Source organism: Schistocerca cancellata, chromosome 10, assembly GCF_023864275.1.
Source record: "Schistocerca cancellata isolate TAMUIC-IGC-003103 chromosome 10, iqSchCanc2.1, whole genome shotgun sequence".
Classification (NCBI taxonomy): Eukaryota; Metazoa; Arthropoda; class Insecta; order Orthoptera; family Acrididae; genus Schistocerca; species Schistocerca cancellata.
In genome coordinates, this window is record NC_064635.1 from 223,880,730 (window position 1) to 223,906,803 (window position 26,074).

Genomic DNA, 26,074 nt, shown 5'->3' on the forward strand with positions numbered 1-26,074 from the left:
TCCCTACTTATATCTCCCGAGGAGATAACGAATGTAAAATTAGAGAGATTCGAGCGCGCACGGAGGCTTTCCGGCAGTCGTTCTTCCCGCGAACCATACGCGAGTGGAACAGGAAAGGGAGATAATGACAGTGGCACGTAAAGTGCCCCCTGCCACACACCGTTGGGTCGCTTGCGCCGTATAAATGTAGATGTAGATGTAGAAGTAGAGTTGGGACCTTAAGTGTGCTTGTTTCGAGGTGCTATGGACCCAGACTTCGTATTGATGGACAGTAATGTTCGACCTCATAGAGCACGGGCGGTTGATGTTTTCTTGGAAACGGAAGGTGCAGCACGCATGGCGCGGCCTGATCGCTCTCCCAGTTTGAATCCCACAGCACAGCACGCCTGGGATGCACCAGAGAGACGGCTTGCATCATGTCAGCATCCACCTACCACTCTCCGATACTTCCGAATAGCTCTGCAGGAAGAATGGGCCTTATTACCTCAACATGAGACTGTCTACATTTTCTGTCTTCTCCATTTCCGCCATCATCAGTTATTTTGCTTACTAAATAGGAAAATTTATCAACTGTTTTTAATGTCTCATTACCTGATCTAATCTTTACTTAATTCCACTACTTGCTAGTACCACTGTTTAACTTGTGTTGAAGTTCATCTTATAATCTCCTTTCCGGACACTGTCCATTCCGTTCAGTTCCCCTTCCAAGTCTTTTGCCAGCTCTGACAGAATTCAATATCACTGGCAAATCTCAAAGTTGCTATTTATTCTCTCTTAAATTTGCTTTCCCCCGAGTCAAAAATGGTTCAAATGGCTCTGAGCACTATGGGACTCAACTGCTGTGGTCATAAGTCCCCTAGAACTTAGAACTACTTAAACCTAACTAACCTAAGGACAGCACACAACACCCAGCCATCACGAGGCAGAGAAAATCCCTGACCCCGCCGGGAATCGAACCCGGGAACCCGGGCGTGGGAAGCGAGAACGCTACCGCACGACCACGAGATGCGGGCTCCCCTGAGTCCTTCTCGATTTCCGTCGCTGCTTCCAAATTCATTGACATCAGGGATGGCCTAAAACACTGTCTCCCTCTCTTCTCAATTTTCCCTCCCTTTGATGTTCTTCAACTTTTATTATTAATGCTGACTGGTTTCCGTATGGGTTGTAAATGATATTTGGCTGTCTGTTTTCTATGCCTTCTAGCTTCAAAAGTCCTAACAGTGTAAGCCTGTCAACATTGTCAATAGCTATCGCTAAACCTACAAATGCTATTAACGCAGGTTTTCTCCCTCTTCAGCCTACAAATCATAGGGTAAGGTCGCGTACTGCATTTCTCAGTAAACTAAACTGATCCTCTCTGAGATCGGTTGCTACCAGTTTTTCCGTTCTCCTGTACATAAGACGTATGTAAGAAGACTGAAATGACGAATGAAAATATTTACCAAGTCGGGAATCGAACCCGTTTCCCCTGTTCATTAGGCAGATGCGCCAACCACTACGCGACACTGGCGCAGTGGCTTTGCATAACGACAAGGGCTACCTTGGACAGCTACCTCCCCAATCCAAATTCCCATTCACGCCTACTTGGTATTTCCTCTAAACTGGAAGAGCATTAGGCAATCTCTCCGACTGTGTTATAACAGCATCTCAGCATCCAACGAAATGTCTGAAACCTAGGAATAGGTGCTTTAATCAGGTGAGACGATAGGGTTCCAGAAACCGTTTCAAGTCTCAAACATCTATTACGTATGTATGCAGACTGGAGCGATGAATGAAAATTTGTACCAAGGCCGAGAACTGAACTTGGTCTTCTGTAAATAGTTTCTGTCAATACTGTGCAACGATGACTTACTAAACTTGACCAGTCTCCAGTCCCAGGCAAGGTCTGTTTGGAGCATAAGTGTCACCATCCAACCCTATTTCCCATCATCTTTCTGTGTTCACTCTGATCCTATCCTTGCCTCTTCTTTCAACACATTTTTCGACAGCTTTTGTCTATCCCTTGTTCTTCCAATTGGTCGTTTCCTTCGCATCTTCATTTCGTGTAGCTTCTTGTTAATCCCCTTGTCTTCCATTCTCCTCAAGTGTCTTTTCCATCTTATCCTTGATTTTCCTGTGCTCCTGTGCAAGGGTTTCTCTTTCACTATTTACCTTATCTTTCATTCACTTCTGAGGGACTTGGTTTATATGTTCGTAATCTGCTTACATCTCTTTTCTTCATTACCCATGTTTCAGATGCAGAGATCAGTACTGGGATGTAGTAACTTCTGTATACAGTATTAATTCTTTGCCTTTTTAATCAGGCTCCTAACAGTTCGCAGGAATGCTTCTGCCTGTCTCTCTGTGACGTTCACTGACCTCTTTCCCATTTCTTTCACTTTCTCCTATCACACTTCCTACGTACCTGATACTTTCCACCTTCTTCAACTTCTCACCTCCAATCCTTATTCCGCTAGTTGGTCTATCTTTCTGTCTAGTTGTAACCAGGATCTCACATTTGTTGACATTAAATTTCATTGCATTCTCTCCCGCAGTTTCTTGTCAAACATCCAGCTGAATCTCCTCCTCCCTGTTTCCCCAGATCATCAAATTATCCGTGAACACCGTTGCTTTCATCTTGTCTTCTTCAGTTTACTCCTACCATCTTAGCCATTATCTCATCCAAGACCGCAATGATGGTCAGATGTGACAATGCACCGTCTTGTTTCACTCCACTTGTTTGCTACAACGAACTAAATTTTGAAAATGATGGTTTGCTAGTATTCACACGTGTTCAGCACCTGCCATCTTTGGCATCAGAGTTATTATATTCTTTCTAAAATATGAGGGTATTTCGTCGAGTACAGAACACGGTAGGACTGTGTGATTCCATTACATAGAAATACCCCGGCACATTTCTCCGTATACAAGTCCCAACTACCACGTCCTAAGTCGACATTCTCTTAATCCAACATGCGTTCCACTTTACCCAAGGCTAGCGAAATAAACCGAGGCCAAATCAGACTGACGAGAGTCGTGGAGACGGCGTCTTCTGCTCGTAACTTGCCCTGCCCCAATACTACAGGAGGGTCCTATTTATATGGCTTCATTTGCACTCAAACCGAAACTTCCAGATGTCAGACACTCAGGTCGGTACCAGACGTTGTGTGTCGGTAGCGTATCAACCAAAACACCGATTTAGTTCGTGCTATGCGCCGTTGTCCAACGGAACACGCGTAAACGGTGATTAAAAGTATCACCAGAGCTAGGGAGCACTAGAAAAGAGTATGAGTGAGTCACTGTACTGTACATCTCGCTTGGGTGAGAAGGTAGAGCGTTCGGTCGCCCTCAAACACCACTCGTGACAATTTTTTAAACTGTTTATGAAACTCTTATACGAGAGAATATCTTCCTGAGATGTAAAAGGACTTTTCGGAGTTTGTGGGAAGACTCATTTGGCAGTCTACTTTCAAAGAAACGAAGCGAAAGCAGACTGCCAAGAGAACAGTGCTGTAAATTCCAAACTGCTCTTTAACATGTCAGAAACAGGTTGTCCCATATCACACTTTCACTCAAACAACAAAGAAATTTGTCGTTATTGAGGTTCGAACCCGCGAATCTTGGTACGAGGATCTAACGCTCTACCAAGTTCTCTACGGAAGCAAGGGATGGTGTCTACTCACAGTCATGTTTTTCCTAGGCTCTGGTAGTTCTAAAGTTACTTTTAGTTAAGGCTTACGCCCTTTATGCTGGACGACGAAACCCCTAGCACGAACTAAACCGGTGTTTTGGTCTATGCTCTATAGACACACAACGGTTGCTACCGCTTTGACTGCCTGAAATCTGGAGGTTTGGGTGTAAGCAGTCCTACTTGAAGGTTCGAGGATTCTAACCCGTGCCCTGTGCGTGATTGATAAGGCGGTTATCGTGTGATGTCCTTCATATTTGGTACACTTGCAATTTTCCTACCGTGTATCTTTGGACCGCCAACAGCCTTCCCGCTGTGGTAACACGTGTTCCCGTCAGATCTGCTGGGCTAGCACTTGGATGGGTGACCGTCCGGTCTGCCGAGCGCTGTTGGCAAGCGGGCTGCACTCAGCTCTCGTGAGGCAAACTGAGGAGCTACTTGACAGAGAAGTAGCGGCTCCCGTCTCGTAAACAGACATACGGCATATCCGCATCTAGTGACGCCTGTGGGGTGAGGATGACACGGCGGCCAGTCGGTACCGTTGGGTCTTCGAAGGCTGTTCGGGGATACCTTTGGACCTTTCAACCGAGAGGCCGGCCACAAGCCGCTGTTGCGCGTCCTAGGCTCACTATCCTGTTCAAATACGCTACTGGCCATTAAAAGTGCTACGCTAAGAAGAAATGCAGATGATAAACGTGTATTCATTGGACAAATATATTATACAAGAACTGACATTACATTTTCACGCAGCTTGGGTGCATAGATCCTGAGAAATCAGTACCCAGAACAACCACCTCTGGCCGTAATAACGGCCTTGATACGCCTGGGCATTGAGTCAAACAGAGCTTGGATGGCGTGCACAGGTACAGCTGCCCATGCTGCTTCAACACGATAGCACAGTTCATCAAGAGTAGTGACTGGCGTATTGTGACGAGCCAGTTGCTCGGCCACCATTGACCAGACGTTGTCGATTGGTGAGAGATCTGGAGAATGTGCTGGACAGGGCAGCAGTCGAAAATTTTCTATATCCATATATGTCCGTACAGGACCTGCAACACTCGGTCGTGCATTATCCTGCTGAAATGTAGCGTTTCGCAGGGATCGAATGAAGGGTAGAGCCACGGGTCGCAACACACATGAAATGTAACGTCCACTGTTGAAAGTGCCGTCAATGCGAACAAGAGGTGACCGAGACGTGTAATCAATGGCACCCCATACTATCACGCCGGGTGATACGCCAATACGGCGATGACGAATACACGCTTCCAATGTGCGGTCACCGCGATGTCGCCAAACATGATGCTATAAACAGAACCTTGATTCATCCGAAAAAATGACTTTTTGCCATTCGTGCACCTAGGTTCGTCGTTGAGTACACCATCGCAGGTGCTCCTCTCTGTGATGCAGCGTCAAGGGTAACCGCAGCCGTGGTCTCCGAGCTGATAGTCCGTCCTGCTGCAAACGTCGTCGAACTGTTCGTACAGATGGTTGTTGTCTTCCGAACGTCCCCATCTTTTGACTTAGGGATCGAGACGTGGCTGCACGATCCGTTACAGCCATGCGGATAAGATGCTTGTCATCTCGACTGCTAGTGATACGAGGCCGTTGGCATCCAGCACGGCATTCGGTATTATCCTCCTGAACCCACCGATTCCATATTCTGCTAACAGTAATTGGATCTCGACCAACGCGAGCAGCAATGTCGCGATACAATAAACCGCAATCGCGATAGGCTACAATCCGGTCTTTATCAAAGTCGGAAACGTGATGGTACGCATTTGTCCTCCTTACACGAGGCATCACAACAACGTTTCACCAGGAAACGCTGATCAACTGCTGTTTGTGTATGCGAACTCGGTTGGAAACTTTCCTCATGTCAGCACGTTGTAGGTGTCGCCAGCGGCGCCAACCTTGTGTGAATGTTCTGAAAAGCTAATCATTTCATATCACAGCATCTTCTTCATGTCGGTTAAATTTCGCGTCTGTAGCACGTCGTCTTCGTGGTGTAGCAGTTTTAATGGCCTCTTCCGGAGCCAACGCAGACGGGTGGCTCCCTCTCGGTCGAGAACTCTTAATGAACCGAATTAATGTATTGGTTGGAATATTTCTTACATTCGCGACAACAGGCATACCCCACTTCTCCCGACTGTATAACGAATGGGGTGCTGTGCTGTGCTGTGGTCACCGAGGGGAGACAGGCCCGTGGCTTACCGTGAGTCTGATGCCGGAGTCGGCGAGCTCGAGCCGGAAGCCGTCCGCCAGCGCCTTGACCGCGTGCTTGGTGGCCGAGTAGAAGTGCAGCGGCGCCCTGCCCGGCACCTGGTGGGCCGCCTGGCTGCAACACAGACGCAAACACAAACACTCGCTGCAGCGCCGGCCTCTGCTCCAGAGAGTGACGTAGCCTTGTGGATATGTATGAAGGGAAAGCAGAAAGGTGGAAGGAGTATACAGAGGGTCTATACAAGGGCGATGTACTTGAGGACAATATTATGGAAATGGAAGAGGATGTAGATGAAGATGAAATGGAGACACGATACTGCGTGAAGGAGTTTGACAGAGCACTGAAAGACCTGAGTCGAAACAAGGCCCCGGGAGTCGACAACATTCCATTAGAACAACTGACAGCCTTGGGAGAGCCAGTCCTGACAAAACTCCACCATCTGGTGAGCAAGATGTATGAGACAGGCGAAATACCCTCAGACTTCAAGAAGAATATAATAATTCCAATCCCAAAGAAAGCAGGTGTTGACAGATGTGAAAATTACCGAACTATCAGTTTAGTAAGTCACAGCTGCAAAATACTAACCCGAATTCTTTACAGACGAGAAACTAGGAGAAGCCGACCTCGGGGAAGATCAGTTTGGATTCCGTAGAAATGTTGGAACACGTGAGGCAATACTGACCCTACGACTTATCTTAGAAAATAGATTAAGGAAAGGCAAACCTACGTTTCTAGCATTTGTAGACTTAGAGAAAGCTTTTGACAATGTTGATTGCAATACTATCTTTCAAATTCCGAAGGTGGCAGCGTTAAAATACAGGAAGCGAAAGGCTATTTACAATTTGTTCAGAAACCAAATGGCAGTCGTACGAGTCGAGGGGTATGAAAGGGAAGCAGTGGTTGGGTAGGGAGTGAGACAGGGTTGTAGCCTATCCCCAATGTTATTCTATTTGTATATTGAGCAAGCAATAAAGGAAACAAAAGAAAAGTGCGGAGTCATCATCATCATCATCATCATCATTTAAGACTGATTATGCCTTTCAGCGTTCAGTCTGGAGCATAGCCCCCCTTATACAGTTCCTCCATGATCCCCTATTCAGTGCTAAAATTGGTGCCTCTTCTGATGTTAAACCTATTACTTCAAAATCATTCTTAACCGAATCCAGGTACCTTCTCCTCGGTCTGCCCCGACTCCTCCTACCCTCTACTGCTGAATCCATGAGTCTCTTGGGTAACCTTGCTTCTCCCATGCGTGTAACATGACCCCACCATCTAAGCCTGTTCGCCCTGACTGCTACATCTATAGAGTTCATTCCCAGTTTTTCTTTGATTTCCTCATTGTGGACACCCTCCTGCCATTGTTCCCATCTACTAGTACCTGCAATCATCCTAGCTACTTTTATATCCGTAACCTCAACCTTGTTGATAAGTGCGGAGTAGGTATTAAAATCCATGGAGAAGAAATAAAAACTTTAAGGTTCGCCGATGACATTGTAATTCTGTCAGAGACAGAAAAGGACTTGAAAGAGCAGTTGACCGGAATGGACAGTATCTTGAAAGGAGGGTATAAGATGAACATCAACAAAAGTAAAACGAGGATAACGGAATATAGTCGAATTAAGTCGGGTGATGTTGAGGGAATTAGATTAGGAGATGGGACACTTAAAGTAGTGAAGGAGTTTTCCAATTTGGGGATCAAAATAACTGATGATGGTCGAAGTAGAGAGGATATAAAATGTAGACTGGCAATGGCAAGGAAAGCGTTTCTGAAGAAGAAAATTTGTTAACATCGAGTATAGATTTAAATGTCAGGAAGTCGTTTCTGAAAGTATTTGTATGGAGCGTAGCCATGTATGGAAGTGAAACATGGACGATAAATAGTTTGGACAAGAAGAGAATAGAAGCTTTCGAAATGTGGTGCTACAGAAGAATGCTGAAGATTAGATGGGTAGGTCACATAACTAATGAGGAGGTATTGAATAGAATTGGGGAGAAGAGGAGCTTGTGGAGGTATTGAATAGAATTGGGGAGAAGAGGAGTTTGTGGCACAACTTGACTAGAAGAAGGGATGGTTGGTAGGACATGTTCTGGGGCATCAAGGGATCACCAATTTGGTACTGGAGGGCAGCGTGGAGGGTAAAAATCGTAGAGGGAGACTAAGAGATGAATACACTAAGCAGATTCAGAAGGATGTAGGCTGCATCAAACCAGTCTCAGGACTGGAGACAACAACAACAACAACAACAACAACAACAACAACAACATGACACTTGCTTGAGTGGGGAAGATATGGACTACACATCTATACTCTAAAGGATATTTTAAAGTGTATGGTGGACAGTAGTTTATGCTCTCTGCGCCTTCTCCTCTTTTCCTGTTTCCAGCAGCGAATGATGCGTGATGCAATTTGCCTTTCTCACATACATGGTGACAGTTATTGAACTGTCTAAAGTAAAATTGTCATAACTTCTGAATGGTTTGTGTTCGGATGTTGAAACTGCACGGTTGGGCGCGGACCATGATGGGAATTTCTTTGCGCTGTATAGTGTAGCGACGAATCCCACTTTTATTTGGATGGGTTCGTCAACAAGCAAAACTGACGAATTTGGGGGTCTGAGTGTTGTGTTGGCAGAAGAGCCAACGCCGTGTTACTAGAGGGGGCCGAAATGCACGCATTTTAGCTCACGCAGGCTGGCGAGGAGGGAAGAACCATACTGACGTGAGGTCTGGAACATGACAAGGAATGAGAATTCAGAAAGCGGACGTAATTAGTTTGATACTTAACTTTAATCCATTAATGATGAACGTCGCTCTTGACGGTACATGATTCACAATATTATCTTTTCAGAATACATTCTTGAATAATATGGCGCCTTGCTAGGTCGTAGCAAATGTCGTCTCGGCAAATGAGAGCGTATGTAGACAGTGAACCATCGCTAGCAAAGTCGGCTGTACAACTGGGGCGTGTGCTAGGGAGTCTCTCTAGACTAGACCTGCCGTGTGGCGGCGCTCGGTCTGCAATCACTGACAGTGGTGACACGCGGGTCCGACGTATACTAACGGACGGCGGCCGATTTAAAGGCTACCACCTAGCAAGTGTGGTGTCTGGCGGTCAGACCACACTGAGACTTCTCATTTCGCGATCGAGAAGTCTTTTCACCCTCAATGGGTGACTGTGTGGTGTGCAATGTCAGTCAAGGAATAATCGCTGCAATATTTCTTGATGGCACAGTGACTATCGAATCGTACGTAAATGTTTTGGAGGATGATTTCATCCACGTTATCCGAAGTGATCCTAATTTCGACCAGATGTGGTTCATTAAAGACGGACCTCGACCCTGTCGAAGCAGGAGAGTGTTTGGTCCTGGAGCAGGACTGTCGGGACCGCGTTCCGGCAGCGAGGTACCCAGAGGCCACTGGCGGGGGCCTCGATCGACCGCCATATTCTCAAGATCTGAACACACGCGACTCCTTTTTTGTGGCTGTTTTAAAGACAATATGTACAGCAATAACCGCAAAACCATTGCTGAGCTGAAAACAGCCATTCGGGAGGGCATCGACAGCACCGATGTTCCGAAGCTTCAGCGCGTCACGCAGAATTTCGCTATTCGTCTGCGCCACATTATCGCCAACGACGGCAGGCGTATACGCATTTTATTACCTAAATCCGAGTATCTGTAGTGAGGTGGTGGTGATGATGTTTAGTTTGAGAGGCGCTTAACTGCGCAGCAACGTTCGCCGAACTGTCGTCGAGGAGACACTGTTCGTAGCCCCTCGGTTCATGTGACCGGTCAGCCTGCCAGGTGTGTTTGTCCACACACACATCTCGACAGCCGTCGTTCGCCACTGTCATCTCTGGCTCGTGTTGTACCGCACTTGCCTCGGCGTCGTGTTTGGATATCGCCATTTTGCTGCGCACGGTACACTTTAATGGCGGCAGCACGCGAACACTTCACAAACTTCTTCCATCCTTCGCCTGAAGCCCGATGATCATGTCTTTTTGGGCGTAAGATAAATCGCTCCATTTTCACATTTTGAGAACATTTGCACTGTTTTCCGCGTCCCCCGGACACGTTTTATATACTGTCCAGTGCCAACTGCCGCCTGTTAGTGGTTATTGTTGCGTACTGGTGTCGAACATAGGCTGTGGTCACGCCTACATTGTTGGACCATGCACAGGATGACAATTGTTGAACAATATGAAAAAAATCGTAAATTAGTTACAAACTGCGGTGTTCACACACTTTATTCGACATATAAACGTCACTACAGATTGGATCACGGGGTCTCGGGTTCGATTCTCAACCGGGTTGGGGAATTTCTCTGCCTGGGGACTGGGTGTTGACCTCCTCATTTCATCATCATCATCATCATCATCATCGTGACAGTGGCTAGACTGGACAGTGTAAAAAATTTGAGTGTCTAAAATTGGGACTTTGTACAGGTGCTGATGACCGTGCAGTTGAGCGCCCACAACCAAACATCAGACGAATCACGTTTTATGTTCCATTGGACAGAGGGTCGTTGGCGTGAACGGTGAGAAACGTCTGGAAGCAAACACCCTCCATGCGTTATGGTCTAGGGATTGTTTTCGTCGCATTCGCTAGGTGATCTCATAGAACTGCAAGGCACACTTGCTGAACACAAATATGTATCTATCCCTGGCGAACACGTCCACCCCCACATGCAGTTTGAAGTTGCTCGTCACGATGGCATCTGCTAGGAAGACAATGCAAGGTTCGCAGTTTACGGTTGTGGTTCGAAGAGCACCAGCACTTTACCGCACTCCCTTGGCCACCAATACCCCAGGATTTGAACCCAATCGAGAATCTGTGGGACCGCCTCGATTAGACTTTTTCGCGCCACTGATCAACCGAGAAACCTAGCGGAGCTGATCACGGCACTCGAGCTGACATGAGTCCACATTTCTGTCGGCACCCTCCAGAACCTCACTGACTCTTCCTGCACGTCTCGCAGAAGTGCGGGCGGCGAAAGGTCGCTCTTCAGGCTTTCAACAGGTGGACACAGTAAGTACGGAATGCCCAAGAATCTTTATGCAGTTTCGAAGACACTCATTGGTAACTTATTCCCTACACAAAGGAACAACTTAAGTGTGTTAAAAATTCTGTCTTCTGGACATTGCGTTCTACTAAATTGTCCACTGTTTTCTGTGTCACACTGCACTGAGACGCCAAAGGAACTGGTTTAGTCATACGTACTGCAATACAGAGATATGAAAACAGGTCGAATACGGCGCTACGGTCGGCAACACCTGTGTAAGATAACAAGTGTCTGGTGCAGTTGTTAGATCGGTTACTGCTGTTATGCCGGCCGTGGTGGCCAAGCGGTTCTAGACGCTTCAGTCCGGAACCGCGCGACTACTACGGTCGGAGGTTCGAATCCTGCGTCGGGCATGGATGTGTGTGTTGTCCTTAGGTTAGTTAGGTTTAAGTAGTTCTAAGTTCTAGGTGACTGATGACCACAGATGTTAAGTCCCATAGTGCTCAGAGCCATTACTGCTGCTATAATGGCCGGTTATCACTATTTAAGTGATTTTGAAGGTGGTGTTAGTCGGCGCACGAGCGATGGACGAAGCACATCCGAGGTACTGACCGTACGACCATTTAGCGAGTGCAGCGTGAATACCAAGGATCTTCTAAAACAGCAAATCTGCTATATCGCTGCGGCCAGTAAAAGATCCTGCAATAACAAGAACCAACTACGACTGAAGATAATCGTTCAACGTGACAGAAGTGCAACCCTTCCCCGAGGTGCTGCAGATTTCAATGCCGGGCCGTCAACAAGTGTCAGCATGCGATCCATTCAACAAAACAGCATCGATGTGTGCTTTCGGAGCCGAAAGCCCATTCGTGTTCCCTTGATGACTGCACGACGAAAAGCTTTAAGCCTCACCTGGACCCGTCGACAGCGACATTGGACTCTTAATGACTGGAAACGTGTTTCCTGGTCGGACGAGTCTCGTTTCAAACGGTATCGAGCGGATGGACGTGTACGGGTGTGGAGACAACCTCATGAATGTATGGACCCTACATGTCAGCAGGGGACTGTTCAAGCTGATGCAGGCTCTGTAATTGTGTGGGGCGTGTGCAGTTGGAGTGATGCGGGACCCCTGATACGTCCAGGTACGACTGTGACAGGTGACACGTACATAAGCATCCTGTCAGATCACCTGCATCCATTCATGTCCACTGTGCATTCCGACGGGCAATTCCAGCAGGAGCCACACACCACATGTCCAGAGTTACTACAGTGGCTCCAGGAACGCTCTTCTGAGTTTAAACACTTCTGCTGGCCAACAAACTCCCTAGACATGAACATCACTGAGCATATCTGGGATGCCTTGCAACGTGCTATTCAGAAGAGATTTCCACCAACTCTTACGGATTTATGGACAGCCCTGCAGCATTCATGGTGTCAGTTCCCTCCAGGACTACTTGAGACATTAGTGGAGTACATGCTTCGTCGTATTCGAGCACTTCTGCGTTCTAGCGTGGGCCCTACACGATATTTGGTAGGTTCACTAGTTTCTTTGGCTCTTCAGTGTATGTATAGTATGACAGCTCACTAATCTAGAGTCAGCAATAGTGGCATCTGCATCTCACACAAGCCAGCAATGTCTGTCACAGTAGTTATTTAGATATTCATAACGTGTATTGCTTTCTTTATGAGTTGGAAATTGATAACAGTTTCAGTAGAAATGTTCTATATTCCGAGCAGAAACACCTATGAAAAGGGATGCTACAACAGGGACATGCAGTTGGATATTCAGAAACAATGGCCCAGATGAGTACCAAATCTCTGGGTCTCTGAGTATAGAGCACTAGGAGAGGTGGAGACTAGCGAAAGATGGCGTCCACGTAGGTGCAGCGCTCTTACGGGTTGTGGGATCGAGAAAATGGCCCTGTTACACCACATACCGTGACAGAGATCTTTACCAGGCTATTCTCAATCGGCCATTACATCTAAAATACTAAAATCGAGAATAGTACACAGGAACAAAACGAAAGTTATATCAAAATGTTAGCAGCAGTCACAATCGAGCTACAGTGGCCCATTACAATCAATATCGTAAGGTGCTTAAAATGTTATTAGAAAGGCAAAGAGTATGTGATACGCAAATAGAATAGCTAATTCACAGGCTAAACTTAAAACCACATGGTCGGCCGTGAGGGAAGTGTCTGGTCAGTAGCACAAGGTCGACTATATAAATTCAGTTTGTAATACAAATGTTCTGTCGCTGATAAGTAAGATATATGTACAGTATTTAACAATCACTCTCTGAGCATTGATGGTGAATCAAATAAAAACCTAGTTTCTACAGGGAATCATCTAATTCTCTTGGAAAGAGCCTTTCTGAGACTGAGACCTGAAATACTCCTCTGTGATACTGACAAGGGAGAGATTGAGTCAATAATTAAACCACTGAAGCCTAAGGACCCTCTTGGATATCGCAGAGTACCTAGCAGAATATTAAAGTACTGCGCTGCGCATGTTATCCCTGTACATAGACAAATTTGTAACTTTTCCTTTAAGAATGGTCAGTTTCCTGAAGAATTAAAGTGCTCAGTAGTAAAGCGAGAAAATGGTAATGTAGACAATTTCAGACCTATTTCTATGCCATCAGTGTTTGCTGAAGTTATTGAAAAGACTGTGTATGTACGGATAATTGATCATTTTATTTCACATAATTTGCTATCAAATTTACAGTTCTGTTTTAAAAGTGGTTTAACAACTGGAAATCCTACATTCTCTTTTCGCGGTGAGATACTGAATGGATTAAAGAAAAGGTTTCGAGCGCTATGCATCTTTTTCGTTGAACTGAGGCATTTTGATTGTGTTGATCACAAAATATTGCTCCAGAAGTTGTACCTTTATGGAACAGCTTACAACTGGTTCACCTCTTTCTTTAATAACAGACAGGAAAAGGTGATTCTCTACAGTCTTGAGTGTGGCTATGATGTGGAGTACTCCAGGGATGAGTGCTGGGGCCGCTCTTATTCCTTATTTACATAAATGATATGCCCAGTTGTATTACAAGTGAGGTTTTTTTTTCGGATCACACTAGCTTGATAGTAAGGGATGTTGTGTTCAATGTTGACATTGTTTCAAATAGTGTAGTTCAAGAAGACATAAGCTCATGATTTGTAAAAGTAAACTAACGCTAAATCACAGTAAGTCTCAGTTTTTACGGTATGTAATACACAATTCGACAAAACCAGATGTTTTAATTTCACAAAATGGGCATATGATTAGTGAAACTGAACTATTCAAATTTCTAGGTGTTCAGATAGATAGTAATCTGTCGTGGAAAGACCACATACAGGATCTTGTTCGAAGACTCAATACTGCCATTTTTACTATTCGAACGGTATCTGAAGTAAGTGATCGTTCGACACGAAAAGTAATCTGCTTTGCTTATTTTCTTTCGCTTATAACATATGGTATTATATTTTGGGGTAACTCTTCCCATTCTCAAATTCTTCGCGAGCTATACTTATGAGGGCGTAACATACTGATTGACGATGACCATACGATCTCGGAGCGGCTGTGTTGTAGCGTCTTATAATGGAGTGGAAACTCGAATAAGCAAGCACAGTTAAACCGAGACAAAGTAGATGTCGTGCACTTATGGGCAGGGACCATCAAACATTGTGGAGGGTGACTGTAAGAAACTTTATGAAATCAGCGGAAGGATTCACTCGGCAGTTCCAAATTCGTACCAGCAGTCCAGCTAGGAAGATGACCATGGGTAGGGGGTTTACGTACATTGGCGTACAATCATCGTGCAGCTCCTCATAAAGTATGGGGTGCTTGAGGTGGTGTAAAGAGCAGCACACGTGGGCTGTGGATCACTGGAAGCGAGTGACCTGGACTGGTGGATCACGCTGTGCCACGTGACAGTTGGACGGGCAGATCTGGGTCCGGCGACTGCTCGGAGGGCGCTGCCTCTCATCGTGAGTACTGGCAGCAGGGAACTGGCGTTACGGTAGGGGCATGTTTTTCCCGGTTAGGTTTGGTGTCCTTGTTGGGCTTAAGTGAACACCAAATGCGGAAAGATATGAACACATTTTAAAACATTGTGTATGGCGTGCAGTAGAGCAACAATACAGAGACGGCGACTGCTTGTTTCAGTACCATGATGCACCCTGCCATAAAGCAGTACCTGTGAGGCAATGTTTGTGGACAAAAACATTTCTAGCCAGAGTCCCGACCGGAACCCAATGGAACACTTTTAGGGTGCTTTAGAACGTGGAGTTTCCTCCACACATCAGCGTTCAACAATACTGCCTTTTCTGATTTCGGATTCTGAAGAAAACCATCCTCCACAGACATTCTGATATCTCGTTGAAATAGTCCACAGCACAGTTCAAGCGGCTTGTAGTGAAATTGCGTGTTTATGGAATATCAGTCATGTGACTGGATCCGTGATTTCCTGTCAGGGAGGTCACAGCTCGCAGTAACTTACGGAAACTCATCGAGTAATACACAAGTGATATCTGGCGCTTCCCAAGGTTGTTTTATAAGCCCTCTGCTATTTCTTATCTATAGAAACGATTTAGGAGACAACCGAGGAGTGGTCCTAGGTTGTCTGCAGATGATGCTGTCACTTATCGTCTAGTAAAGTCATCAGCAGATCAGAACAGAAAGCAAAAGACTTAGAAAAGATATCTGTATGGTGCGAAATTGGCAATTGACCGTAAATAATGAAAAGCGCGAGGTCATCCACATGAGTGCTAAAAAGGAATCCGTTAAACTTCAGTTACACGATAAATTCGTCAAATCTGATGGCCGTAAATTCAACTAAATACCTAGCAATCACAACTACGAACAACTTAAATTCGACGGAACACATAAAAATTGTCGTGGGAAAGGCGAACCAAAGACTGCGTTTTATTGGCAGAAAAATAATATAAAAGAGCTACTAAACAGACTGCCCACACTACACTTTTATAGTGCTGCTGCGTGCTCTGGGGTAATTACCAGATAGGACTGACGGAGTGTATCGAAAATGTTCAAAGAGAAGCAGAATGCTTTGTATTATCACGAAATAGGGGAGGGAGTGTCACTGACATGATACAGGATCAGGGGCGGACATAATTAAAACAAAGGCGTTTTTCGTTCTGGCGGAGTCTGCTCATGACACTTTAATCACCAACTTTCTCCTCCGAATGCGAAAATATTTTGTTGGCGCCGACCTTCATAGGGAAACCAGAGCTCCCCCGGAAAGATATAGGTGTTCGTTTTTTCCGCGTACTATTCGAGATTGGAATAATAGAGAATTATTGTGAAGCTGGGTCGATGAATCCTCTACTCGGCATTTAAGTGTATTTTGCGGAGTATCAGCGTAGATGTAGATGACGGCTAAGGCTGGACACACCCCATGTTCATGTCCACTAATAGATGTGCGGATACTTTAGATTAAGTACTGTATTATGGGAATCAAAATCTGGTATCTGAAATTCAAACCACTAGTTCAATGCCATCGTTCCACTTCACATCTTCCGTACGCATAGCCCCAAGTTACAGCAGAGAGTTTACACTGTCACCGAGTACATATGATGCGCCATATAAGCCGAGACTTGACTTGACATCAAAGCGTGGTAAGGGTTCCCCATACAAGTCCACTATGGTAAGTTGCAAAAGACCCGATAAATGGTAGTTGCAATCGGAAGCAGTCCACTGGAAGTGCCAACACCAGAAAAAAATAATTGACGCGCGAGCATTCTTGGAGTGGCACGAAATCTGTGTGACACCTACAGAGGTTGTCTGGTCTCTGCGTTGGTAGTGGCCACGCGAGGTTGCGTAAGTAGCGTAAGGGAATCAAGCCACCAGCGAGGAGGAGATCGGTAAATCAACCGGAAACAAGAGAATATCAAAGACATAGTGAGCTGTCAATAGACCAAGACAGATTTCCGTAAGTGTATGCCGAGATAAATGTGCCGTGTCTCCTAGTGCGAGTTCAATTTTTTCACGTACAGAAACGTCAATGTCTAAGCATAAAACATGATCCATAATTTTACAACAGACCTATAATTTTGTGCATCTGTCTTGCGACCCTTTTTGAAAACGAGAAGGAGTTGTGCTTTTTTTCCAAGGACCTGCGATAAACTACAGCCAGAAGTTCTGAATAAATTTGCAGGTATCTCCATCAGTCCAGATGCCTTCCGAGTAGTGAGAGATTACAGTTTCTTTGACACCGCTTTGATACCGCTAAGTTATTTGCCTCCAAATCGATATCGGTGTCGTAGGATGCCAATTGTACCACATCATTATTTTTAAAAAGATCTGGAACGGCATACCGAACACACAGTAGCTGATAACAGATGAAGACAATACGGCATGGTAAACGGCAACTGTAACTCCTTTAGATTGTTAGGGGACGGAAGACATCGATTCTACAGGCTTGTAAAAGGCAGTATCAATGCAGGGACGCCGCTGCTTATACAGATTGCAACGTTGTACACGTTTTAAGAAAAGTCAGTGGGGGCAGCAGTGGTAAACATCGCTTCAGGGAACGGGGTTTACGCACGTTTCGATAAAGTGCGCTATCTCAGCAGAGTAATACAGACGGACAGGAAAACAACATTACATTCTTTTAGGAATCGAAACATGCACAAAAGCGTAATCGAAGAAATAAGAAATAACATTAGAATGCTACAAATGTTGCTTCAACCGATATCAGTAACAGTCTAGATGAATCTTATCCAACAGTTGTCTTCTTTGTTTTTCCACCTCTTTTTTCCACAGTTGCAGATATACAAGACGGCATTTCACCTATACGAGTTAGTAACCAAATGTTTTAGCATTTACAGCTAATCTGACTTGTCAGACGATCAAGTCTACTTTAGAACATAAAAACATCTTGCAGCTACGGCCAAGTATACACACTTCACTAAAAACTGTGTCAAAAGAAACAGAGGTTTTACAAAGCGTAATGATGTATGTAATGTAAAGATGACAAAAGACAGGTCCAAAGTCGTAACACAACACATATTTGCTCTATTAATCCAAATAATGCCACCCAATAATGGAGGTTTAGTCCGCAGCTCGTGGTCGTGCGGTAGCGTTCTCGCTTCCGCGCCCGGGTTCCCGGGTTCGATTCCCGGCGGGGTCAGGGATTTTCTCTGCCTCGTGATAACTGGGTGTTGTGTGATGTCAATAGGTTAGTTAGGTTTAAGTAGTTCTAAGTTCTAGGGGACTGATGACCATAGATGTTAAGTCCAATAGTGCTCAGAGCCATTTGAACCAATAGAGGTTTAAACCTTTGAAACGCGTTCTCTAAATAAAGAAACAGTGACTGGTAGGAGTTGCTCTTTGATTCGACAGCACTAACAGTCACGTGAAAGCCTAACCAGAAAGGTCCGAATTTAAAGAAGTAGTTTACTACATCAAAAGTGCCAAAATTTTCGTGAAACAAATATCACGTCAAGTAGCTTCGGAAGAATGGAAGAAAGAATGGCTGCAGTCTACAAAAGAATATTTTCCAACGGTGCACCAAAGACTGGCGATCAGTTAAGCAAACTGTCGGAATTTTGCAGCTATGTTAACGGGACAGGGAGGTGGGAGGCTTATTACCATCGATTCATGACAGCGAACAACGCCATGTGTCGATGCACTGGAGGCAAACGAACTGGAATGGAGCAACCTGAACAGGCACGGTCACACACTACTGAAAATTGTAAAAGTCAAAGACCGAAAATAGCCAGCTAGTGAGAGGGAACTCGTTCTACTCTGTTCAACAGACTTCTATGATATATATAATTCTATAGAATTTCTGAATGTATCAATTTCAGTCACCAATTCGTAACACAAACTATATTTACATTCTAAGGCAATAATCACTGTGAGAGACACTATGCAATATTTAAAATATCTTTTGTCTGTATACAAAAAAGTGCGTAATTAAGTGAACCAACACATGTAGTATCACTCTTTGTAATGTATCTTTTTAAGAAACTGAAATATTAATAAAAAATTCATATTAGCGGAACCGTGGTACATCCGTCAGAATCTACTCGTTACTGCAATGGGGGCTACATGTTTCCCTATAGGATCCCACACGCAATGATCATCCAGACAATGAGAACTAAACCATATGATGTTAGGATGTACTAAGTATGGTCCACGTCAGCATAAACTGTGTGGAAAACTCGTATAAAAGCAGATATCTGCACGGTTTTGAAGGTAACACCGTAATAGAACGTCACCTGCAAGAAGCGGACAGAAATCACGAACGCTTAAATATCGACATTTGTAAATTTATATGTGTGTGTAATAACAGCTTCAAACCTCATTAAGGTTTGATTTGCAGCTGTCGCGTTCAATGGGACGCAGAAGTATTAAGAAATTAATTCTATGCGCCTGCGACGTCCCAAAGCTGCAACACGCAACATTTGGCTGTCGTGCCGTCACGCCTAAGCGCCTAGGGGTTCGCTACGGACTGGCACACTGCAAAGGAATGGCACGGAAAGAGAAGGAGAAATAAAGTCGCGTAATGTCTCGCGGCAGTACGTACTTCACACTTCATCGGGAACTGATATCAGGTGACCAGTCACCCTTGTTTCAAGACTCCATCCATACCGCTCTTTGCTGCCACGCCGTGTGCTCCATTTAACTGCTTTCGTTGTTCCGAATTAGTTTTGTTGCGTTTAGTTGTTGCTAATTTATATTACATCGTTGTTGCTGTTTACTGTTATTTCGTTGTTGCTGTTCGGTTTTGTTGCTATTTCTTGTTATTGTTGTGAGGTAATGGGCGAGATGTGGCGCTCTGAAAGTATTCAAGTTGGGAGTTGTTGTGGCCGCACGGACCGCTCGGCAAGCTGGGGCTCGTCATTAAACCCAACCGCGTGGTGTGGTGGCGAACGTCAGCCGCAGCAAGAGGGGCAGCCACAGAGCGTGTGGTCCAGGCCGACCGCGTGGCTGCGAATTCCACGTAGACGCTGTGATGGGGACTGTGCTTTGTGTCGATGAAGGAGATTTGTACGCCGGGAATGCCAAAGATAGCGGACTTTGTGAAACCATCATGGCAGGCATTTCACAGTTTATGTAGAAATTAATAATTGCCAGACTAATCATGAAACCTTGATAAGACACATGTACTTTACCATTATTTGCATGACGATTCTGATGGTGTAATCAGATTTTCAATATCTTTATTAGTTAAAAGTATCTGACTGTAACTTATACAAGTAACACCCAGCAACGAGTTTCCAAAATCTAAACCGCTCATCCGATTTTGTCGATCGACGTGTCTTTAGAAAGCTGTTAGTGTAAAACTAAATTGTTATGAATTACAGACATGTAACTTGAATAGTACATGAGTTATTGGAGGTCAAAGTGGCCTATTACTATTGATCGCGTCAGGCCATAAGTACTCGACAGTTACACGAAAAAACGGTAGCAGAATGCCTATAAATATTTATTCGTCTACGTCTTTGCTTATATCCGATATTACTATTCATGAAGAAATTGGTGAAATATTTGCTGTGTTTTAGAAAGCGCAGAGGCATTAGGTTACTGGCCTACTTTTGTTTAAATTCCATCTACATCTACATCTACATTTATACTCCGCAAGCCACCGAAAGATGTGTGGCGGAGGGCACTTTACGTGCCTCTGCCATTACTTCCCTTTCCTGTTCCAGTCACGTATGGTTCGCGGGAAGAACGACTGTCGGAAAGCCTCCGTGCGCGCTCGAATCTCTCTAATTTTAGATTCGTGATCCCCTCGGGAGGTATAAGTAGGGGGGAGCAATATATTCGATACCTCATGCAGAAACGCACCCTCACGAAACCTGGACAGCAAGCTACACCGCGATGCAGAGCGCCTCTCTTGCAGAGTCTGCCACTTGAGTTTGCTAAACATCTCAGTAACGCTATCACGCTTACCAAATAACCCTGTGACGAAACGCGCTGCTCTTCTTTGGATCTTCTCTATCTCCTCTGTCAACCCGACTTGGTACGGATCCCACACTTACGAGCAATACTCAAGTATAGGTCGAACGAGTGTTTTGTAAGCCACCTCCTTTGTTGATGGACTACATTTTCTAAGGACTCTCCCAATGAATCTCAACCTGGTACCCGCCTTACCAACAATTAATTTTATATGATCATTCCACTTCAAATCGTTCCGCACGCACACTTCCAGATATTTTACAGAAGTAACTGCTACCAGTGTTTGTTCCGCTATCATATAATCATACAATAAAGGATCCTTCTTTCTATGTATTCGCAATACATTACAGGAAGATGCTATTTCCCTTGACTTCCGGAAGGCGTTCGATACAGTTCCGCACTGTCGCCTGATAAACAAAGTAAGAGCCTACGGAATATCAGACCAGCTGCTATGTAATCTTTTTACGTATTTAAGACGTTCGCTGCCATCGGCGCCCCAGCGCGCCCTGCCGCTGCTGGCGCACGCGCCGTGGACGCGCCTGCGCGGAGAGGGAGTCGGCTGCTGCGAGGCAGCACGGTTTGGTCGGGGTGCGGTTCGCGTTTTTTCCCTACAGTTTTTCTCTGTTGTGGGGCTGAAATTGGAAAACAATCGTGACACGGCGGGCCCTTCAGAACCTAAGAAACATAAAATATGGGACACAATAAACGTAAAAAACTAACGGATGCGGAATTGTTACGGATATCAGAGGATAGCGATTCGGAAACGGAATTGGCAAGTGGGGAGGACGAGTGAGAATCCAGTGAAGAGTATGTCGGAGCCGAGTTGGCTTTAGATGATGCTGAAGAAATGGCTGCGAATACAAGCGACAGCGAAAGGGCACAAGGAGTGGTAACAAGTGGTGACGTAGCTGATACAAGTGTTGCATGCGAAAGTGAGCCAGTTGGAATGGTAAACTGCCCGTTTATAAAAAATGGGGAACTGCTAATTCAAGCAACGAGAAGCACTCCCTTAGATTATTTTCGTCGTTTGCTGACGGACGAATTTCTATTGAAAGTTGTAGAAGGAACAAATCGAAACGCAACTGAATTATTCCTTTCTGTGGGAACCAAAGAACAATCACGAATAAATTGTTGAAAAGATGTGACGGTTTGCGAATTGTTAGTGTTCTTGGGATTTTTCCTGCACATGGCAAACGCAAAGATGAGGAAGTCGCAGATCTATTGGAAAAAGGAGCCTTTATTTCACGTGGAAGGAATTGCCGATAGTATTTCACGAAATCGTTTTCCTCTAATACTACGTGCATTGCATTTTTCTGAAAATCCAAACCAGGGCGAACCATAACCATCCGACAGGTTGTATAAAATAGGTCATGTTATCAATTTTGTCAATGAAAGGATGTGCCATTTGTATTACACTGGACGGGAACCGTCACTGGACGAATCAATGAACCTTTAGCGTGGAGGATTACTTTTCTGCCAATACGTCAAAAGTAAATAGCACAAATATGGCAGAAAGCTATATATTTTGACAACTCCCACTGGAATGGTTCTAAAATTCGCGGTATACATTGGCATGCTGGACGATTTAGGAGGAAGAGGCCATGCGCAAAAAATTGCTCTACTTATACTGGATGAAAAGTTGATGCTGGTCACCACGTCTACATGGACAACTACTACAATAGCTTCGCATTGGTTAAGTTGCTCCTGCATAAGAAGACTCACTGCACGGGTACTCTGAGGGCGAATAGGAAGGATACACCCAAGGAAATACACATGGCAAAATTACGAAAAGGTGAAGCCGTTTCCAGACTTGTTGAAGCAGTTATGATAGGGAAGCGGTGTGATAAGAGGGAGGTTTGCTACATTTCTAATGCATTTACAAATGAAATTGTTGAGGTTGAAAACAAAAGAAAGGAGAAGAAATCTAAGCCCTTGGCCATAGTAAACTACAATAAATTTATGTCGGGAGTAGATCGGTACGATGAGATGTTATCATATTACCTCTCCGAACGAAAAACTATACGCTGGTACAAGAAACCTTTTACCCTCGTTATGGAAATGATGCTGACAAACGCACATGCCCCACACAATAAATATTCTGGCACAAAAATGCCCTTCCAAGAAATCAGTATTATAAGGACACTATTGCCACAAAAGCAGGCAGAACGGCCAGTCAGAAATCCCCAATATGTTGTGGTAAAACGAGAATCAACTGGAAAATCAAAAACACAGAGAAAAAAGTGCAGATCATGCGCCAGCCGAGGATAACGAGCAGACACGATTTACGAGTGCCCAAATTGACCAAATAAAGCAGGGTATTGTTTGAATTGTTGTCTTATTCACCACCTCTAAAGGCAGATAGCACTTTCGATGTTCTTTCATTTTTCGACAGTTATGTGTGGGTACTATTGTTAAACTTTGTATTTATTTTATTTGTTTGAGAGTAATAGGTAAAGTTCTTGATTGTATCTATCCTGAGCTTTGACATACACTGTATTCCGGAAGTTTCTTCAAGATCTTGTGTTTGTTTTTGAATGCTGTTTATACTATATTTTTTGTTCTATAAGTATGTCGTTTGTCAGTAGGATGTTTCTTTTTATTTCTGAATATAAAATAAAACTGTAGTACTCTAAACTGTCACAATTTTCAGGAAAAAGAAACGCGACGCACTAGCGCGTCCGTGGCCATCCGCTACAGAATGTGGCCTGATACGCCACTGACACCTTAGTGCGCCCCAAAAAAAATTTGATTCACAAGACTAAATTTTATCATTTACTTGTAAAATAAATACATTTTATATTATTTTAACAATACAGTTTGAGATTCTATTAAAAAAATAATTGGTTACGTGGCAACGCAAGGCCAATGACAGTGGCAGTGAACGTGTTAATGAGCATGTTATTCTTCAGCCGTAGGAATATTTATTTAATTTCAAGTTATTTAAATGTAAATTCAGTATTTCATATGTGTTTCAATATGTTTGTAAGTGTGCGTTGGCTTGAAGGCATGGTGGGAGCGCTCTAGCCGATCACAGCGCTCGTTACTACGGGAGGCGACTACCGAAGTCAATGGATAAACTGTATGGAAGTGGGGGAGGAGCCTCAGGTCGGACGAGAGGACACGGAGGAGTGCTGGACGAGAAGGCGCGATGGACGGTCGCAGGAAATACTCGGAGAGTGTGGAGCAGTGTGCGCGCGGTCGCGGGGGACAGAAATGTTTCGTAGCGCCGACTTGTGCACTTGTGAGATTACCGTGGCTCCTGCTGTGAAGGCGTAGTGTGCGTTTAGAAGTGAATATCTCACGAGCTGTTCTGTCGTTCATAACTAATTACGTGAAGTAGGAATCTATAGTTTCCCTGTTATTCAACTTACATTTTATTTATTTGCTGGACCATCGACACCAATAAGTTTTTACAGTAATGAATGGCATTCTTAACGGTACTTCTGCTATCGTACTCATAATTTAAAGTAGTTGAAATAGTACCTGAAGATTTTATTTAATTGCAATCTTTCATTTACAAATTTCTATGTTACCTTCAAAATTCGCAATTGCCGAGTGATAGGAACCTTCGACCATTCGATTCATGGTTCAAATGGCTCTGAGCACTATGGGACTTAACATCTGAGGTCATCAGTCCCCTAGAATTTAGAACTACTTAACCCTAACTAACCTAAGGACAACACACACGTCCATGCCCGAGGCAGGATTCGAACCTGCGACCGTAGATTCGATTCATGTGTGTATTAATATTGTATACAGTAGACTCAGCAGTATTAGGCATGTAATGCGGCAACTACGTATCCCAGCTCATAGACAACGAAACCAGCCAAAACTTTTAATATTTCAACTGAGTCTGAGGGTACATAGTTGAGGGCAACCATTAATTTCTGTTTGAAAGCCCGCAATTTAGCATATTTCGGTGAACATGAGTGATTCGCACGATACTATAATTGTGAGGAATGCATTCCTAGTTTAAAATGCGAAACAACCTGTTACGTCTGCCACAGACTACACGCAGACTACACTCAAGACACCCCTGGATACCATATAACATACACAAGCACTTGGAGGCGCAACCAAGAGGAAAACAATTCTTCAAAATAAACAGAATTCGCTAGAGACTAACGCGAACATATTTCTGCAGGGGTCGCCTCACAGACACAGGGAAAGTTGGAGTACCCCGCCGACCACCGACTGCCGGCTTTATGAGGCCGGCGCAGCAGCAGCAGCACAGCCAGTTCCTCGCCGAGCTAGGACCGGCTCCGACGGACCTCACCGACGCTCTTGATGAATAGTCGTCTACATGTGATTTTTTTTCTTTGTGTGTATATAGTGATTGTTCGAGGAGTGTAGTTCAGTTTCAATAAACGACATCAGACTGAGTGTTCTCCAATAGTGAGTGTTCTCCAGAAACTCTACGCCCATATGAGGAAACATGATGAAATTGAGGTAATGTGTGTTGAAGAAAAGGCAGTGAACTGAGTCTACAGTGCGTAATTACATTTATGAGAGGCAATTGATTAAAACGGCGTCAAATAACGCTACATGGAATGAAATTGGTAAAAAAGGGTCGGAAATGTCGCATTAGCTGAACATATTGTTCTCAATCATTTCTCACCATGATGTACTCAGAGAATATCTTCAAGAAAGCCATGCGAGAGAATTTGATAGAACTGCAGATTTGTATTTTATATTTAATGTGTTAGTCACGTTTTAGTAAACTTTGTTGATCCTATGTACATGACTTACGAATACTGCCTTAATATTTTCTTCAGGTTTTGAAGAGTGGGAACCATGTTCGTTATATTATGAATGGTTCGGGCCACAAGCGGCCAGAAAAACACGTCCAATGTTATCACTCAGAAGTGTGAGCACGAACAAAATAGCCAGCGCCTCCCATTTAGCATGAAAGTGATAATAGAAAACAAGAGCTTCCTAAAATGTTTTCCAAAACATGTGGGACACACTCCAGATCTTGGAAGAACATTTATTCATGGGAATGAGAGAGCAGGGTTGACAGGTAAAATGAGTAATACGACTCTCTTGCGCCGTGCATGAAATTTTCAAATTCATTTGTCTGTACAGACACTTGTCATTGTTTTTTTCTGCAAAGTGTTCCTGTTGGACGATTTCTGGAAGATGGAGAAGTGTACCAATGGCAGCAGGCGTGGAGAGAATCCATCATGTTGAGAAAGCAGATTTGCATAACATAAAAAGGGATTTTGATATTGCCTATGAAACGAAGAAACACGAAAAGATGCAGCGAGTGTGAA

The 26,074-nt window shown here is 44.4% G+C and overlaps 1 protein-coding gene across 1 annotated transcript in view; it reads right to left on the reverse strand.

The window, feature by feature from the left end:
* The window catches only part of LOC126106290 (dehydrogenase/reductase SDR family member 11-like), a 165,699-nt gene that overhangs the window by 98,901 nt on the left and 40,724 nt on the right, over positions 1-26,074 (reverse strand). The window contains exon 4 of the mRNA XM_049912510.1: positions 5,879-6,002. Coding sequence (XP_049768467.1) covers positions 5,879-6,002 — 124 coding nt within the window. The remainder of the gene's footprint in view (positions 1-5,878; positions 6,003-26,074) is intronic.